General features: G+C 42.3%; 2 protein-coding genes across 3 annotated transcripts in view; one reads left to right on the top strand and one right to left on the bottom strand.

Moving 5' to 3' along the window:
* Positions 1 to 15228, bottom strand: part of CRYL1 (crystallin lambda 1) — a 132320-nt gene extending 117092 nt beyond the window's left edge. Inside the window, exons 1-2 of the mRNA XM_037037267.1 lie at positions 15107 to 15228; positions 2651 to 2758 (exon numbers count right to left, since the gene is read on the bottom strand). Coding sequence (XP_036893162.1) covers positions 2651 to 2758; positions 15107 to 15147 — 149 coding nt within the window. The 5' untranslated portion in view covers positions 15148 to 15228. The remainder of the gene's footprint in view (positions 1 to 2650; positions 2759 to 15106) is intronic.
* An 866-nt stretch (positions 15229 to 16094) lies between these two features.
* Positions 16095 to 18027, top strand: part of IFT88 (intraflagellar transport 88) — a 224533-nt gene continuing 222600 nt past the window's right edge. Inside the window, exons 1-2 of one of the 2 annotated variants that reach the window (XM_037037259.1) lie at positions 16095 to 16303; positions 16413 to 16490. The gene's annotated coding sequence lies outside the window, so the exon portion shown is untranslated. Of the gene's footprint in view, positions 16304 to 16391; positions 16491 to 18027 lie in introns of both variants that reach the window. The other variant, XM_037037260.1, reaches the window with a different exon arrangement.

The following is an 18027-nucleotide window of genomic DNA, read 5'->3' as shown; positions in this document are numbered from 1 at the left end:
CCTTAACCAACCACTGGTCTAGGAACCTTCATCTCAGAACCTGACCCTGAAGGTTCTGATCTAAGACAACCTCGGGTACTAGAACATAATACAAAATGATGTATATTAAATGTTCAAAAATTTGAAAAGTGGAACCACAAAGAATAAGCAAACAGTGAGAAACTATTAAAAATAAACAGGTATATTTCAAAAAGAAATAAAAAGAACTTCTAAAATGAAAATTTAGTTGTTGAAATAAACTCATTGGATGGTTTATATGGCAGATTAGACACATCTAAAACTAGAGCTACTGACCTGGGAGAAAGATCTGTATCCAGAATATATTCCAAAGAGAGAGGGAGAAAGAAAATACAAAAGAGAGGTTAAAAGATATGAATAAGATGGTTCGATATACATATAATCATAATCTCAGAAGGAAAAACTGCCCAGCAACCTCACTCCTCAGTATTCACCCTACAGATACTCTTGCACTTATGCACTGAGGGACATATGCCCCAAACTGTAAACAGCTCTAATGTTCATCAAAAGGATAAAAGAGAAACATATTATAGCAAAGTCAGATGGTAAAATATTATATAGTAATGAAAACAAGTGTACTATAGCTACAAGCAACAACATAGATGAATCTCTGAAAAATTTTATGAAGCACAAAAATGAGAAAAACTAAACCATATATTATTTGGGAATACATATATATTACAAGACTATTTTTTAAGCAAGGTTATGGTAAATACAAAATAAAGGATATTTGTTGCTTCTGGTGGGAAGGCAGGGGATCAAACCCAGAGGGTACACACGAGGTATTGATAATGTTCCAAATCTCAAGTTGGGTAGTAGGCTTATAAATGTTCATTTTATTATATTCTTCATAAACTAGCCTAAGTGATCTAACTGATTGCATCTATCAAGAAATTATATTTAAAATATATTTCGAGGATCTCTATAAAGCAAATACAGGTTGTTTTATTCACTAAGATTAAGAGATGTGCTATTTACTAAAAGCCTCACGCCAAAGACTGTTACAGTCCCCACAGCCTCTGTCATAGCTTTTGGGCCCAGGTGATTGAAAGAGCTTGAAAAATCTGTTTTACAACTGATGGGAACAGTTGGTTCCCTTTTCATTTTGATGACAGTTTCTTACACAGGGGAAGCTTTCTAGTTTGGTGTAGTCCCATTTGTTTATTTTTTTCCTTTATTTCCCTTACCCTAGGTCCAACGGTCCTGGACAACAGTGTGGGAATTGACTGCGAGAGCAGGGTATGGGATGGGTGAAGGAGAGCAAAGGGGGGAAAATTGGGACAACTGTAACAGAATAACAATAAAAATGATTAAAAAATAAACCATGAAGATAGACCAGAGCTAAAATCTTGTATCTTACTGGGTCTGTGAGCAGGTTACTGACCATTCACAGATCTGACTTTTCTCATAAAATAATGGCAAAAATATCTGCCTCATAGGGTTTACTATGAGAATTAACATGGCAAAATTACTAGACCATAAGCTCCATAGTAGATAGGACTGTATCTGTCCTATTCCTCTGCGTATCCTTAGTAAATGGCACATGCCTGGAATTTAGTAGGTGTTTATGTCAATTTGTCTTCCTTCCATAACGGTATAGAATAAAGCATTGGTGCAGGGAGAGGTAGCTTTATAATGGTTGTTTCTTTTTTTTTTTTTTTTTTACTTTTTCTTTTGGCTTTGGTTTGTTTTGTTTGCTTTTTAAACAGATATTTTATCTTGATATTGGCTACATGTCACTATATGTATGAAGCAACTTGACTTCTCTGGGTTTCAGGTTCTTAATCTGTTTTGCAACAGAATTGGAATCAGGTATATAATTTCTTGATGCCTATAGCCTGACATCACACCCTATATATTAGTGTTTTCATAAAGTAAATGATAAAGCATATTTCTATTACACAAAAATGAAAATTCAAGTTACACATTCATGGATATCCTCAAAAGAAGCATAAGAACCACTTGAACAAAATATCTGAGATGGTCAAATTGTGTTCAGTGACTGCCACCTTAGGTGGGTGGGAGTACAGGCATCGTGCTTTTCAGCACACTGCATTAGCTTGGCTCTTCTATCTTTGACCTCCCCATTCTCATCCTTTCCCCTTTGGCTCCTATTCTTCTTCAGCACCCTGTAGTTACATCTAAAACTCACCCCGCAGCATCTGGTAAGCTCAGCTACTCTTACACCTTTATCTACTACAGATATCACAGTTCATCTGGGTCCTGCCATGATTAGATCAATTCATCAAATAAAGCTCAGGAGCTCTGTTCCCAAGAGGTATGGCTCATGCAGTTGTGATCCTCACGTGCTGAAAGCCAGCTCACCTTCCTAGAGAGAAGGCAGGACGCCCAGCCCTGCAGCCCTGTGGAACACAGCAAGAAAGATTTAGATTCAGTTCCCCCACTCCCACCACACATCTTTACAACCCTAAGGATCCTTTCCTCACAACTTGAGTCCCTTCTTAGTTCATGTTTCAACTGCTGTAGGTCTAGCCTTTACCAGCTCAATTGTAGTGTAATAGTTGTGACGTGAAAGAGTGAAGTCACAGATGCTGATGGCCTTGAGTATGAAAAGTAAGACCCACTGAGAGCAACAGAGTCAATGCTTCTCCCAGAGGTGCCAGCCGCTTACCTGATGTTCTCCAGGGCGTTTGTTACCTGCTGTTGTTCAATATCATACAGTTTCACCCTGAAGCCTCCACTGGCAAACAACATAGCCCAGCTTCGCCCAATGAGGCCACTAAAGTGAGAGAAAATCAAGGGAGGCTTCCAGTTAACTTAGTAATTGAGCAGTTTTTCATTTTAACCCAGAAGCAAATTTTTAAAATTATACAGCATCCTATTCTTAAAGTATTTAATGTCTTAATCATACATTTTGACAGCTGTATTGATTTTACATGTTACGTTTCACTAAGAGCTCTTGAACCCTTGACTCAAGTCCAGCATTAACATTGCACATGGAGCACCACCAGACAGGTAGTTAACACGCACTCACACAGAAACAGAAAGTCACAGCAGGGAGGTGGCAGGATGTCATGCATGTGAGAGGCCCCTATGGGAACCTCCATCTGACCACTGTCTTAGGCAAGTCACTTACCCTGAAGACCAGGGAACAGTACCCGTCTCTCCACAGAAATAACTGGCTGCTATCACCACTGGCACTGGAGTATGTGATTAGGCACCAGGCAACATTAAACATGACATGTGTCTCAACTCTGTTAATTTTTACAACAGTCCTTCAAGGTCAGTGCTATTATTATCCCATTTATACAAAGGAAAACTGAGGCACACGTGGGTTAAGATGATACAGGCTTTAAGTTCTGGAGCTGAGATGAACGCCAGCAGTCTGACTCTTGAGTCCTTACCACTACATTCTGCCCACTGTTTCAGATATATTGGAAATAAAGGGACAGATGAATGTGTTAAATGACATTACAGGGTTATATTCAGCAAATTCCAGAATGTGGAAAATTTATAACAAATGACCCATGTTCTTCAACAAATAAACTGCCAGGCCCCAAACCATTTCTCAGAGTTATATTTGCAAAGCAATGTTGAGAGAAGAAAATAACATTCCTCAAGGACAAATGACAAGCTTACTTACCTCTTACTATAAAAACAGTAGCTTCCTTGAATTCAAGGTCCCTCCCCTGAAACATACTCACTGAATCCGAAGGTATATACCTGGCTCCTCACTTTGCCCCCAGGGGACTTGGGGAAAAGGGGGACCAATGTAAGTATACTGTTCATACTGCCTGCTGTGCTGTGATCAATAAAGTGCTTTGTCTCTGACCCTGGAGTCTCACATCCTCTGCCAGTATTCAGGAAACAATAACCAGCTAAGTTACAGCTTGCAGGTGGCCTGAATGTATAGTAAATGCAAACTTGTCTCAGTCGTGGTATTACTTCACTGTAGAAATTATATGAGACACTTTGGGGAAGGGAGGCTGGAATAGCAGTGACAGGGTAGGCTCCAAAAAGCATTCTCCCGTCCACCTCCCCCCACTTCCTCCTCCTCCTTATTTAGCTAAGGTTCTGAGCATAGGAAAAGCCTCACACCAGAGACTGTTACAGTCCCCACAGCCTCTGTCATAGTTTTTGGGCCCAGGTGATTGAAAGAGCTTGAAAAATCCTGCTGATGCCACAGAAGTGCTATCTGAGCTTCAAAGCACTCACATGATGCTCACTTAAGCTAAGCCTTTAAAATGTATAAGGGGTCATTAAGAGGGGCTATCATCTTCTTATAAGGTTTCTTACATGAAGCCACTTAGTGAGAAAACAGAATAAAAACAACCGAAATAACCTCTACTAAGCTTCTAGAGAAGGGAGTGGGATTATGCAGTAGATTTTGCTCCATATTCTTCTACAATATTGAAATCTCTTGAAATTAAATTTTACATATCATATGCCTACAATTTTTTATAAAATCCTCTGTGCTCTGAACCTGTACTGTCCAATATGGCAAACTCCAGCCACATGCAGCAATTTAATTCATTAAAATTAAATAAATTTCAAAACTCAGTTTAAAACACATCTCCAATACTCAACAGCCACGTATGATAGTGGCTGCCATCTTGGACAGCAACAGTATATAGAGAGCATTTCCATCTCTACAGAAGGTTCTACTGGACTGAGTTGTCTAGAACACATGAAGAAAAAAGAAACCCAGAGTTTTGAAAGAGACAGTTCAACATAAAACATCTTTCTCTTCTTCAAACACACACACACACACACTCCAGAGCTGCAAGGTGGTTAGTTAGGTCAATTAATATTCACACCAGTTGTCGCAATTGGCCAGCCATTGACTTTAAACATTTTTCCTCTTGCCCTTATTGGAATTTTTGAAACATATGGTGACTCATTTAACTACAAAGGAAGCCCTTAATGCAGTCTAAGCTTTGAATGAAGAATACTTTCACAGTGGGGTTTATAGCAGTGTGTTCACTCTATAATAATCATCAAGCTTTATACATAGGATTTCTGCACTTTACGGTATGTAGGACATGAGCCACAAATACATTTCCCCCCAAAAGAATTCTTTTCATTGCCATACTTCTACAAAAGGACTCACCCATACATGTAAAAGCCTTTGCCCACATGCTGGCCAGGCTCCTCTCGTTCCTGACCCCCAGAGGAACGACAGCTCCACTTGGCCTCTCAAGCGCCCTTAGCATCAGACCCTCAATCTGTCTACTGGGACCCCTGGCATTCTGTGTCCACCACACAATGAAACTGAGAGAACTGGTGCAAAGGAAAAGGGCCCTACAAAGGCCAGGATGGGGAACAGGAAGGGCTGGCAGGCTGAACAAAGGCAGAAGGGTAAGGGGCTTCAACTGGTCTCTTTACAAAAGCCCCAAGTGCTATAGCAGCTTTTAAGAAAAGACTTTCCATAAGGGAAAACATAATAGATTAATCTCATTCGGTGAACTTCCTCCTACAACTTGACTGGCTTTTTTAAATTAAGTCTAAACACCTCTCAAATGGGTCTGCACTGCAGTGGGAGGGAGAGAAGGAAGGAGAGAAGGCAGCTTTCTGAAGATCTGCTTTCTCAATTAGAAAAGGTCACATCATTCCTTAAATCCACATGTCCAGGACAGTAGCCACCAGCCAAATGAGGCTGTGAAGCACTTGAAAAGTGGCAATGAAAAAATTCATCAACAAAAACCTCATTTAAAATGAAAGTGGGAAGCAAAGGGGGCACTCTCATGCCTGAGATGATGGTGGAGCCTGACGGGAAAAACTCTTCACAGATCTCCCAACTTCCTCTTCTCCTCTATAAAAGGGTGTTCCTCTCCTTTTTTCTCAGGACTCGCCTGTTCTTTGCCAGAAGAGTACAGGTCCTGAATCGCAAGTCTTTGTTGTTCTGAATAAACCTATTTTGCTGGAGAAACATCTGCCTATTTGTTTAAGGTCTGAACCAGTGTGAAGTGAGGTACACTGCAGGTGTAAAATACACATTGGATTTCAAAGACAATACCAAGAAAAAGAGTAAACTATTTCATTATTCATATTTTATATAAATTACATGTTGAGGACTTCCGCCAAGATGGAGGCATAGGTGGAAACACTGTGCATTCTCCCACAACCAAGTTTGAATACAACAAAAGTTTTAGAGAACTAGGACACACCCAAAGACTAGAAAACGGAATTATACGGAAGTCTGACAACTACGAACCGTTCAAGGGGGATGGTAAGAGAGGCGGAGCCAGCAGCAGAGCTGGGTCGGGCAGAACAGATCCCCCGACCTAGACGCACCAGCAGCCTGGAACCAGTCAGGGTGTGGGGCAGACTGACCGCATTCGCACATTCACGCACAGTGAGACGGACCACGTAGGCCTCAGGGGGCGAACCCAGTGGTGGAGGGCTGACAGCAGTGGCACACTCACGTGCAGTGGAACGAAACACGTGGGCCTGGTGACGGTGGTGGCTGCGGTGCCGGTGGGGGTCGCGGAAGCAGGCAGCAGAGGGAAGCCTTTGTCCCTCTTTGACCCCGCCCCCACATACAACGTCACAACCCAGCGACTTAGTTGCCCTGCTCTAGTGAACACTTTAGGGCTCCGATCCTGCTATGGAACAGGCACGAACAGCCCAAAAGATGGTGCAAGAAGAACTCAAAGTCCCAGAGCCAATAACTCTAAGCGACCAACAGATTGCCAGCCTCTCAGAAGCACAATTTAAGACACTATTTATCAGGATGCTCACAGAATTGGTAGAATATAGTCACAAATTAGAGGAACACATGAAGGCTAAACTAATTGAAATGAAGGGAGACGTCCAGGAAACCAATAGCGATGGAAAGGAAACTGGGACTCAAATCAATGGAATGGACCAGAAGGAAGAACGAAATATCCGACCAGAAAAGAATGAAGAAATGAGAATTCAAAACAATGAGGAGAGGTTTAGGAACCTCCAGGACATCTTTAAACATTCCAACATCCAGATTATAGGGGTACCAGAAGGGGGAAAGAAACAGCCACGAGTGGAAAACTTATTTGAACAAATAATAAAGGAGAACTTCCCCAGTCTGGCAAAGGAAATAGACTTCCAGGAAATCCAGGAAGCTCAGAGAGTCCCAAAGAAGTTGGACCCAAGAAGGAACACACCAAGGCACATCATAATTACATTAGCCAAGACTAAAATGAAGGAGAGAATCCTAGAAGCAGCAAGGGATAAGGGGACAGTCACCTACAAAGGAGTACCCATCAGACTGTCAGCGGATTTCTCAAAAGAGACCTTACAGGCAAGAAGGGGCTGGAAAGAAGTATTCCAAGTCATGAAATCCAAAGACCTACAGCCAAGATGGCTTTATCCAGCAAAACTTTCATTTAGAATGGAAAGACAGATAAAGTGCTTCTCAGATAAGGTTAAGTTCAAGGAGTTCATCATCACCAAGCCCTTATTATATGAAATGCTAAAGGGACTTATATAAGAAAAAGATGATGAAAAATATTAACAATGAAAGGACAGCAAACACACAGTTATTAACAACCACACCTAAAACAAAAGCAAAGCAAGAGGACAGCTAGATCAGGAGTGGAACCATAGAAATGAAGAACACATGGAGGGTTAGAAACAAGGGGGTGGGAGGAGGATAAGGGGGGAGAAGGCACAGAAAATAGCATAGATGGTAGGTAGAAAATAGATAGGGGGGAGGGTGAGAATAGTGGGGGAAATATAGAATCTAAAGAACTTGAGACACGTGGTTATAAACTAAGGGGGGGAGAATGGTGGGGGAGGGAGTGTGCGGGTGGAGGGGAATGAAGGGGGGAATAGAACAACTGTAATGGTATAATCAATAAAATATATTTAAAAAAATAAAAAAATAAATTACATGTTGAAATAACACTATGGATATACTATGCTGATTAAACATATTATTAAATTAATTTGAATACCTGGATTTCTGGCCAAGATGGAGGCATAGGTAGACACACTGTGCCTCCTCACACAACCAAAAGAAGGACAACAACAATTTAAAAACAAAAAACAACCAGAACTGACAGAAAATCGAATAGTATGGAAGTCCGACAACCAAGAAGTTAAAGAAGAAACATTTTTCCAAACCGGTAGGAGGGGCAGAGATGAGCAGCTGGGTGGAGAGAACATGTGGCAAGGCAGCAGCTGGCAGAGCAGGCAGTCCCACGTCCGCGTGCAGATAAACGGCAAGGAACAACTAGGGAGTGAGACCACCCAACCCAAGGTTCCAGTGCAAGGAAATAAAGCCTCAAAGCCTCTGACTGAAAAAACCTCTGGGGGTTGCAGGGGCAGGAGAAACTCCCAGCCTCACAGAGGAGTTCATTGGAGAGACCCACAGGGTCCTAGAATGTACTCAAAACCACTCCCCAGGGAATCAGCCACCAGAAGAGCCCAATTTGCCTGTGGGTAGCTGTGGAAGTGACTGAAAGCCGGCAAAGAGCTGAACAAGGGGCACTGTCACCCTTCATACCCCTCCTCCACAGACAGTGCCACATTCCACAGAAGTGGATTGCTCTGCTCTGGGGAACACCTAATGCTCCGCCCCTTACTACCTAACAGGTGCACCAAGACAAAAAAAAATGGCCCAAATGAAAAGACAGATCAAAGCTCCAGAAAAACTACAACTACATGATGAAGAGATAGCTAACCTATCAAATGCACAGTTCAAAACACTGGTAATCAGGACGCTCACAAAATTGGTTGAGTATTGTCACAAAATAGAGGGAAAAGTGAAGGCTATAAAAAGTGAAATAAAGAAAAATATACAGGGAACCAAAAGTGAAGGGAAAGAAACCAGAACTCAAGTCAGTGGTTTGGACTACAAAGAAGAAATAAACATTCAACCAGAAAAAAATGAAGAAACAAAAATTCAAAAAAAAATGAGGAGAGGCTTAGGAACCTCCAGGACAACTTTAAACGTTCCAACATCTGTATTATAGGGGTGCCAGAAGGAGAAGAGGAAGGGCAGGAAATTGAAAACTTACTTGAAAAAATAATGAAGGAGAACTTCCCTAATCTGGCAAAGGAAAAAGATTTCCAGCAAGTCCAGGAAGCTCAGAGACTCCCAAGGAAGTTGGACCCAAGGAGGAACACACCAAGGCATGTCATAATTACATTAACCAAGATTAAAGATAGGAAGAGAATCTTAAAAGCAGCAAGAGAAAAGGAGAGGGTTACCTACAAAGGAGTTCCCATCAGACTATCAGCTGATTTTCAAAAGAAACCTTGCAAGCAAGAAGGGGCTAGAGAGTAGTATTCCAAGTCATGAAAAGGAAGGTCCTACATCCAAGATTGCTCTATCCAGCAAAGATATCATTTAGAATGGAAGGGCACATAAAGTGCTTCTCAGATAAGGTCAAGTTTAAGGAGTTCATCATCACCAAGCCCTTATTATATGAAATGTTAAAGGAACTTATCTAAGAAAGATAAGATAAAAATATGAACAGTAAAATGACAACAACCTCCAACTATCAACAACTGAACTTAAAAAAAACAAAAAGAAACTAAGCAAACAACTAGAACAAGAACAGAAATGGAGATCACATGGAGAGTTATCAGTGGGGAAGGGGAAGGGAGAATGGGAGAAAAGGTACAGGGAATAAGTAGCATAAATGGTAGGTAGAAAATAGACAATGGGAGGTTAAGAATAGTACAGGAAAGGTAGAAGCCAGGGAATTTATATGTACAACCCATGGATATGAACTAAGTGTGGGGGGGGGGGTGTGGGGGGGAGAAAATGGGACAACTGTAACAGCATAATCAATAAAAAATATTTTTAAAAAATAAATTAATTTCATCTTTTCTTTTTACTCTTTAAGTTAACTAAGATAAAATTTTGTTATGCATGTGACTTGCATTTGTGGATCACATTATTTTTCTAAAGGGCAGCAGTCACGTAAATGATTATCTACTGTTATAATTCATTCATTTCTTTCAGTAGTTAGTTTGTAAGGAAACCCAGTCCCACTCCCAGCTATTCTATATGTTAGAATCATCTAGAAGTTAACCACATCTCCAAGAGGCCCGTCATCCACAAATGCAGTGGGCGAGGAGGGTATTCACTTTAAAATATTAGTTTCCAATCTTTCCACCAAAGACATTTGTGCAACACTCCAAGCCACAATGGTCTGCATGTTTGAACAGTGTTTCCCAAATAAACTAACTGATCTTAACTTTGCTTATGGCAAAAAAAGTCAACATAAGACAAAGGTCCAAGAGAAATAATTTTTATAACATATAAGTATACAAAAATTCCTATAAATTCAGAAGTAAATGATGAATGCAACAAACATGAGAAAAGAAAAGCCTTTTAAAAAGTAAATGAACAGGTAACAACTAAGTTGAAAACAGATTTTACTGTTAGTCTAATAATAGCAAATAAGATATATATTGGAATGGCAGAGATTTAAAAAAAAACTGACAATGCCTGGCTGGTGTAGCTCAGTGGATTGAGCGCAGGCCTGTGAACCAGACAATCGCGGTTCAATTCCCAGTCAGGGCACATGCCTGGGTTGCAGACCAGTTGCCGGCATGAAACAGTCCAGCAGGGGATGCACAAGAAGCAACCATACATTGATGTTTCTCTTCCTCTCTCCTTCCCTTCCCCTCTAAAGATAAATAAATAAAATATTTTTTAAAAATAAAAAACTGACAATGCTTCACGTTGCTTACATTGTGGAGAAATGCAAACACACCAACTATTGCAGGATGTAAACTGATATAAAGTGTCTGGAGGAAATCAACCACCCTGTATTAAAACTGTAAGTGTTTACAATATTTGACCCAGACATTTTACTTCTGGAATTTATTTTTAGTTCACATGGGCAATGCACAAAGATATTTATTCAGAGTAGAATTTATATAAGCAAAAAAGTAAAGCTAACCATCTAATATGCAGAATTGATTAAGTAAGTTGTACACAGAGAAAGCAAATATAACAAATTTTTCAGTTTGTTGAACATAAGTGGGTATATGGATATTCTTTTTCCTGTACTTTCAAGTTTTCTGCGTGTTTGAGAATTTTCATTAAAAAATGTTGGGGAGAAATTAGTTATAGCCTATATAACAAGCATTAAAGACAAAGTAGTATTTATTTTTACTGTATTGCCCACATCCTCCTATAGGACCAACCAAGAGCAGAATGCCGACTCCTGAGATCCCCTGACCCCACCACACATATAGTCACTAACGGGAAGTTAGTGAATGGGAAGTGAACAAACAACCAGAAGCAGCCCAACTGGCTTACCAACACCCAATGATATCTGTAGCCTAGCTCACATACAGAAACTGAGCCAATCAGATTTCCCCTCCGTCAGGAGAGGGCCCAAAATATGGAAACTGTAAATCAGGAGCAGGAACAGGAACTAGATTTGAGAGATTATGATGTTAGGGTTGCAGGAATATGCAAGATAAAGAAGTCAGGGGGTGGGGGAATGTAAGCATTATAGGAAAGGGGGAATGTACGGAGCTGACTAATGTAGAGAGAGGTACAGAGATTGCACAAACTACACAGGCCCAGAAGGAAAGTTTATAGCCTTGGTTTCTGTTGGGCTTTCTTGTCCTCAGTATTAACTTACATCAGACCCAAATGCCATTTGCTTCCTGTCATTAGAGCATGTGACATCTTATTAACTTTTTCTAAAAGCCTTGATACCTGGGGACCATATAATGGGCCCTTACCATTCTGGCAATTCTAATATGCTTTAAAGCTTCTAAATTTATAAAAATTTATTGTTACACAGCAGCAAAGCAGCACTAGAGAAAAGTTAAGCAATAAAATTTGTTCAATTCTATATTTATCATAAATGGCATTTAGCTTTGGATAAACTCACCCTACATAATTTTTAAACTATCTTTCCATTCTACAGCCACATATTCACTTGGCAAAAGTTGAAATAAAACTGTTTCTATACTCCTGATCTAAGCAGGCTATGGGATATTTGCTAAAAAGAGCTATTAAAAGTTTCCTAGGAAGAACACATTTAGTGTTTGAGCTGATTCAAGTAACTGGAACACCCTACAATTTGCTCTGTGTGTGTGTGTGTGTGTGTGTGTGTGTGTATATATATATATATATATATATTATACGGATATATTTTGTGTGTACATACATACACACACAAAAAAAATTCTATAAACCCAGAAGTAAAAGATGAATGCAACAAACATGAGATGGGAAAAGCCTTAAAAAAGTATATGAATGGAAAAGTATATCCATTTTAATGCAAAAATTTGAAAAAATTCATGCCTCAGAAAGCTTCTTACAAAAATGTATATAATCACCTCAAAGTAAAATTTTGGAATAGGAAAAAAATGGAAACTAGTTCAAAGATGCATTACTTGATACAAAATAACATCCTAGCAAGCCCTTTACACTTCACTTTGTTTTTTTTAAAAGGCAATCTGTTATAAACATTCAAACATCTGTCTACTAGGATGAGGTATGATTGATACCCAACCAGTGATGATACAGTTTGTACTCTAAGGGGAAGGTCCCAGAAGTAGAACATTTCCTGGAGGAGATGGCCCCTCAGCTCAGTCCTGAAGGAGTGTGCCCAGTGAAAAGGAGGACTAGAAATACGTCATGGTTGGTCTTCTTCCCAGTACAGATTCCAATTTTAAACCAAGTTCAAGGCCTAAAATTTGGGAAACACAATGCCATACCAGTTGTTGACTTTAAACAAACAGCCATATATTTCTCCAGTAAAATGGGTTTATGAACAACAAACAGTTGCAATTCTGGACATGCAGTCTAATGGCAAAGCACATGCAAGTCCAGAAGACAAAGGAGAGGAACATTCTCTTGTAGAGGAAAGGGAGAGTTCAAAGGCACTGTTGTAAGCAGAGTCCATTGGTGGAAACTGGGAGTGAAGTGTACTGGCTTTTCATTGGCTGAGTGGTTGCTCACTAGAAGATCCTCCTTCCTTCTGTTGGAGTAACAGAGTAGAAACACTTCCTGTTGGAGATGGAAAGTATGCCTTTTCCTGTTTGGGGTAATTGACGTTGAGTGATAGGGCATGAGAGCTCCCTCTTCAGGGAGCTCCTGACTCCAATTTACATGATGTTTCTGTTTAATAAACTTCAGTTACAGAGAAACACGGTGTTATATACAGGAGTAAGTTCCTCTGTAGATGTGTAAAGCCAACAGAAATGAATGCCTGAGGACACCACTCAAATGCAAATCTGTCTTCAGGATAGCAGTTTCTACTCCCTTTTTTTAAAGCTATCATTACCAGATTTTCCCTCTCTTCATGTTCTCACAGTTCTACAACCATCTTAATTCTTTAAGTCAGACTCTTATTCTCTCAAGCCCACCATTCTGAAAGGACTTGCTTTGGGGTTCACTAAAAAGCTAAGTGGCCCTTAGGAAGGGTGGAGTTTGTGAAAAGATCAATGAATAATTAAATAGAGACTATATTTCTAGCAATAACTTTTAGGAAGGAGTCTGATGTTGATGGAAATACAATGTCCCAACAGTTTTCTGATACTAAAATACTATGTATTTTTCAGTCTGTTGAAATCCGAGAATGAAACTCAACCAGGTTTTATAGAATTCAAATGGGTGTTTTTTTAATTACCTAAGGGACCAGGGGAGAAAAAGAAAGGAGGAGGAAGAGAAGAAAGGAAGCAGAGAGAAAGGGCGAAGGGCAAGAAAGCAGCGCTACCCCAGAAGCAGAGATGGGTGTCTGCTGAGGTGCAGAGGGTGTGGGTATAGATGGGACTTTCTATACTGCACTAAGTCCTGTGGTCATTACAGTTTGCCATCTCCTGTCTAATTCCTTGTCACTCTCCCTCAAGGAATCAGAAGTAACTGACTTGCCAATCCCAGCTCCAAGAAGAAACTGTGCTCTTTTCCCCTTGATTAGGTGCCAAAAGAACACCACTCCAAGGCATGGTGGGAGACATACAACTGCCAGCCCCGGACATCAAAACTTAAAGGCAAACAGAGTCACAACACCTGGTATACTGGGTGTGTGTGCTGGGGGAAGGGGTGGGATATATATATATATAATCATATATATGGTGGATATACATATTCATATTCCTTCACTAGGCAGCCATACCCACCACGTGTCTGGAAAGGACAAGGGCATAGTTAATGCCACTTGCTCTGTGATCAAAACAAAAAAAACAGACAGTCCTGGCTGAGGTAGCTTGATGGATTGAGCATTGAGTGCTGGCCTGTGAACCAAAGCGTCACCAGTTCAATTTCCAGTCCGGCACATGTCTAGGTTGCAGGCCATGTCCCCAGTAGGGGGTGCCGGGGGGCGGGGGTGGGGGGCAGCCACACATTGATGTTTCACTCCCCCTCTTCCCCCCCTTCTAAATAAAATCTTAAAAAAAAGAAATAAAGAAAGCAGAGAGAAGGCATCCTGACTCCTTCCTTCAAAGGACTGTAAAACTGATGAAGAAAGGGGGGTCGTCAAATAGGCCAACACCTTAGAGGCATAAAGGGATACAAGCCCACCCCCAAAAAGTTGCTTCTAACTATCAATAGCAGGTATCAACATGTGGATAGAGTGCTATGAGAGCTTACCAATGGTAAGGTACCCATAAATACCCTTTTCATTAAAAAAAAATAGCAGGAAATATAAAATAAAGGGTGGGGGCACCAACCAGAACAATTTGGCTAGAATTTAGGCTGTTAAACTCACTTTAGCAAACTGGGTTCCAGCGTTCCCCTCTGGAAAGGGCGCACTCCCCCCAAGGATTTAGGCACTCCGGGAGTTTTCGATAAGCACCTGTTCCCGATCCCGGGACTCCGTGGGGATCAGAACGCGCTTCCATCAGACCCCCCAGCTGGGTTCGTCCTATGTCGGTCCCTTAATGCCGATGAAATTGGATATTTAAACCGCTTAATCTTGGTTTTCTCTTGCATAAATGGGAATGGTTAACAACACAGTTCTGCAGACAGACTTTTTGTTGCCCACCCCGAACGACTGGCATGTCTATTTGGGCTCGCTGACAGGCAGCATCACCCAGAGAGCCCCCTAAACCGCTTTCGCGTGCCGCCTGCGCAGTCAGCTTTCTGAACCGCCCCCGCGTCAGCGCGGAGAGTACCCAGACTGTTCTCCATAGCGCTCCGCCTGCGGGCCTCCCAGGCGCCCTTTACCTGCCAACAATGAGCACGGAGCCAGCCGCCAAGGTAGCCATGCTAGCGTCGGGCTGACCCGGAGGGACCGCGGGTAGGAGGTCGCGCAGCAAGCTCGAAATCCGGGCACAGCTCGGGGCAAGGTTCCTCCAGGCAGACCATGATCCTCGCCCATTGGCTGGGCTCGGAGTGGAGCTGCGCAGATCCACTCCGGATTGGCTAGGGCGGGCAGGCGACACCCTGAAGGGCGTGGTTGCAGACCGAGCCCCACCCCTCTCCTGGTGCTCCCTCAGAGCGCAGGGGTGCGGGCGCATCCGCCCCGCAAGACCAACTGGAGGAAATGCCAGTAGGAAGCGAGAGGACCAGACACCCGGAGTCCAGTAATTTATTGTTTTTCACATTTTCACCGTGCAGCCTAAAATCAGTGTGTAAGGGGGGCACTGCCAGGCTGCCACATGGTTTTACCCCCAAAGGACTCCAAGAAAACTATTACCAGGATTTCCCGTTTAAAGGTATAGGTAGCTCCTCACTACACCCCAGTTTAGGCTTTAAACTNGGCACGTCTATTTGGGCTCGCTGACAGGCAGCATCACCCAGAGAGCCCCCTAAACCGCTTTTGCGTGCCGCCTGCGCAGTCAGCTTTCTGAACCGCCCCTGCGTCAGCGCGGAGAGTACCCAGACTGTTCTCCATAGCGCTCCGCCTGCGAGCCTCCCAGGCGCCATTTACCTGCCAACAATGAGCACGGAGCCAGCGGCCAAGGTAGCCATGCTAGCGTCGGGCTGACCCGGAGGGACCGCGGGTAGGAGGTCGCGCAGCAAGCTCGAAATCCGGGCACAGCTCGGGGCAAGGTTCCTCGAGGCAGACCATGACCCTCGCCCATTGGCTGGGCTCGGAGTTGAGCTGCACAGATCCACTCCGGATTGGCTAGGGCGGGCAGGCGACCCCCTGAAGGGCGTGGTTGCAGACCGAGCCCCACCCCTCTCCTGGTGCTCCCTCAGAGCGCAGGGGTGCGGGCGGATCCGCCCCGCAAGACCAACTGGAGGAAATGCCAGTAGGAAGCGAGAGGACCAGACACCCGGAGTCCAGTAATTTATTGTTTTTCACATTTTCACCGTGCAGCCTAAAATCAGTGTGTAAGGGGGGCACTGCCAGGCTGCCACATGGTTTTACCCCCAAAGGACTCCAAGAAAACTATTACCAGGATTTCCCGTTTAAAGGTATAGGTAGCTCCTCACTACACCCCAGTTTAGGCTTTAAACTAAGGGCGGTTACTGCTGAGTTTACACTGACTATACCTTTACACAGATATCTGTCGTCTTCCCGCAGATGAAAAGTTAGAACAGCAGAAAGTCAAGCTCCAGGCTCATAACCTATGAAACAGGAGCCTAGTTTAATTCCACATCAGTGAGTTAAGGGGTTGTGAACGGTGGGCGCTATCTGAACTGTACTTCCTACCTCAAAGGAAATGTTACACTGCATGATGCCTGGACATTTTGAGAGCCAGCAACCAAGAAGAAAGGGAATCACACATCACGTGACAGACAGCAGTTTGTGTCCACACAGCACACAGCGCAGGGGAAGTGCCACCGGCATCCCATTAAAGATGATTAGTACTCAAGTGGTGTGGAAAACACATCCACACCAGCACTCATGACAAATGGACCTTTTCCTTTATTTGTTTACCCCAGTCAGAAACATGGAAAGAGGAATGTCAGAGGGAAGACTAAGCTTTGAAAAAGTTTCAGAAATTATCAATGCACTTTGAAAAGGTGCTCAATTCAAGAGAAATGACAAGTACACAACTAACATGCCATTCTTCACCCATCAGATTGGCCAAAACTTCAAAGATTGATGATATTTCCATATTGGCAACCAAGGCTCTTTCTTGTATATTTGAAGGCAGGCTTAAACTGTCACAAGCTCTCTAGGGCCGAAAAAAAATCCAAAAATATTACGGTGTTGCGAGAGCTGTCACCATGAACCCTGAGCATTCCTGCTGAGTGTACAAGATACCAAGGGTTATCAATCTACTAATACTGAGCAGTTTTTGTAGCTATTCATGCAGGCAACCAAAGAGGTCAAGGTACCCGAAGAGTGATTACCCTATAACTGCTCACTCCTGTGGTGAAAGGGGACTGGCTTGTTTGCTGCTCATTACAATGTTGGCTCTTTGCCTAAAAAGTGCTGGCCCTTGGCCCATTGCAAATGCCAGGTCCATCTGGCCCTCCATGTAACGCTGAGGGTATTGGGGGCTCCAAAATTTGGTGTAGACACACACGCTAACACTCTAGCACTATTGCTACTGCTATGAGTAACAAGTTCGTTTATCTCTAACCCAGGAGTCACATGTCTTCGGTCAACTTCCACAAAACTGTGACACATTAACTTTTTAGTTCGCAATAAGGTGAAAAATCTCAGAACCCATTTCCCTCCCCTGACAGTGCTTGAAACGTCAAAATTTTAAATGTATGTGTCCTTTTGGCTTTGTGATTCCAGTCCTACAGAATTATTCACAAGTGGACACCAAGACAGACTAAGTCATTCATTTCAGCATAGTTTTTAATAGAAAAATGTTGAAACATGATGAATATTTATGCACAGAAAACAGTTTTCAGGGTTATAGTACCGAGGACTTCTGCATGTGGTCAAGGTGCTTTTCAAACAACACTGTTAAGAAAAATAAAAATACCAACCACACACTGGGAGAAGCTATTGGTAAAACACATATCTGGTTAAAAGCTTGTGTTCAGGACATAGAGAGAAATCTTGTAACTCAAAGAAAGAAATAACTGATTAAAAAGTGAGCAAAAGATTTGAAGACAGAGTTCACCAAAGAAGATATAGTAACAGTCAATAAGCAATGAAAAGATGATAAACACAATTAGTCAACAGAAAATGTGAACTAAAGCCACAAATGAGATGCCACTACGTGCCCACCGTG

Source organism: Sturnira hondurensis, unplaced genomic scaffold (genome assembly GCF_014824575.4).
Source record: "Sturnira hondurensis isolate 20B ecotype Veracruz unplaced genomic scaffold, ASM1482457v3 Scaffold0022910, whole genome shotgun sequence".
Taxonomy (NCBI): Eukaryota; Metazoa; Chordata; class Mammalia; order Chiroptera; family Phyllostomidae; genus Sturnira; species Sturnira hondurensis.
The sequence above is the reverse complement of the archived record's forward strand: the minus strand, read 5'-3'. Positions and strand labels throughout refer to the sequence as shown.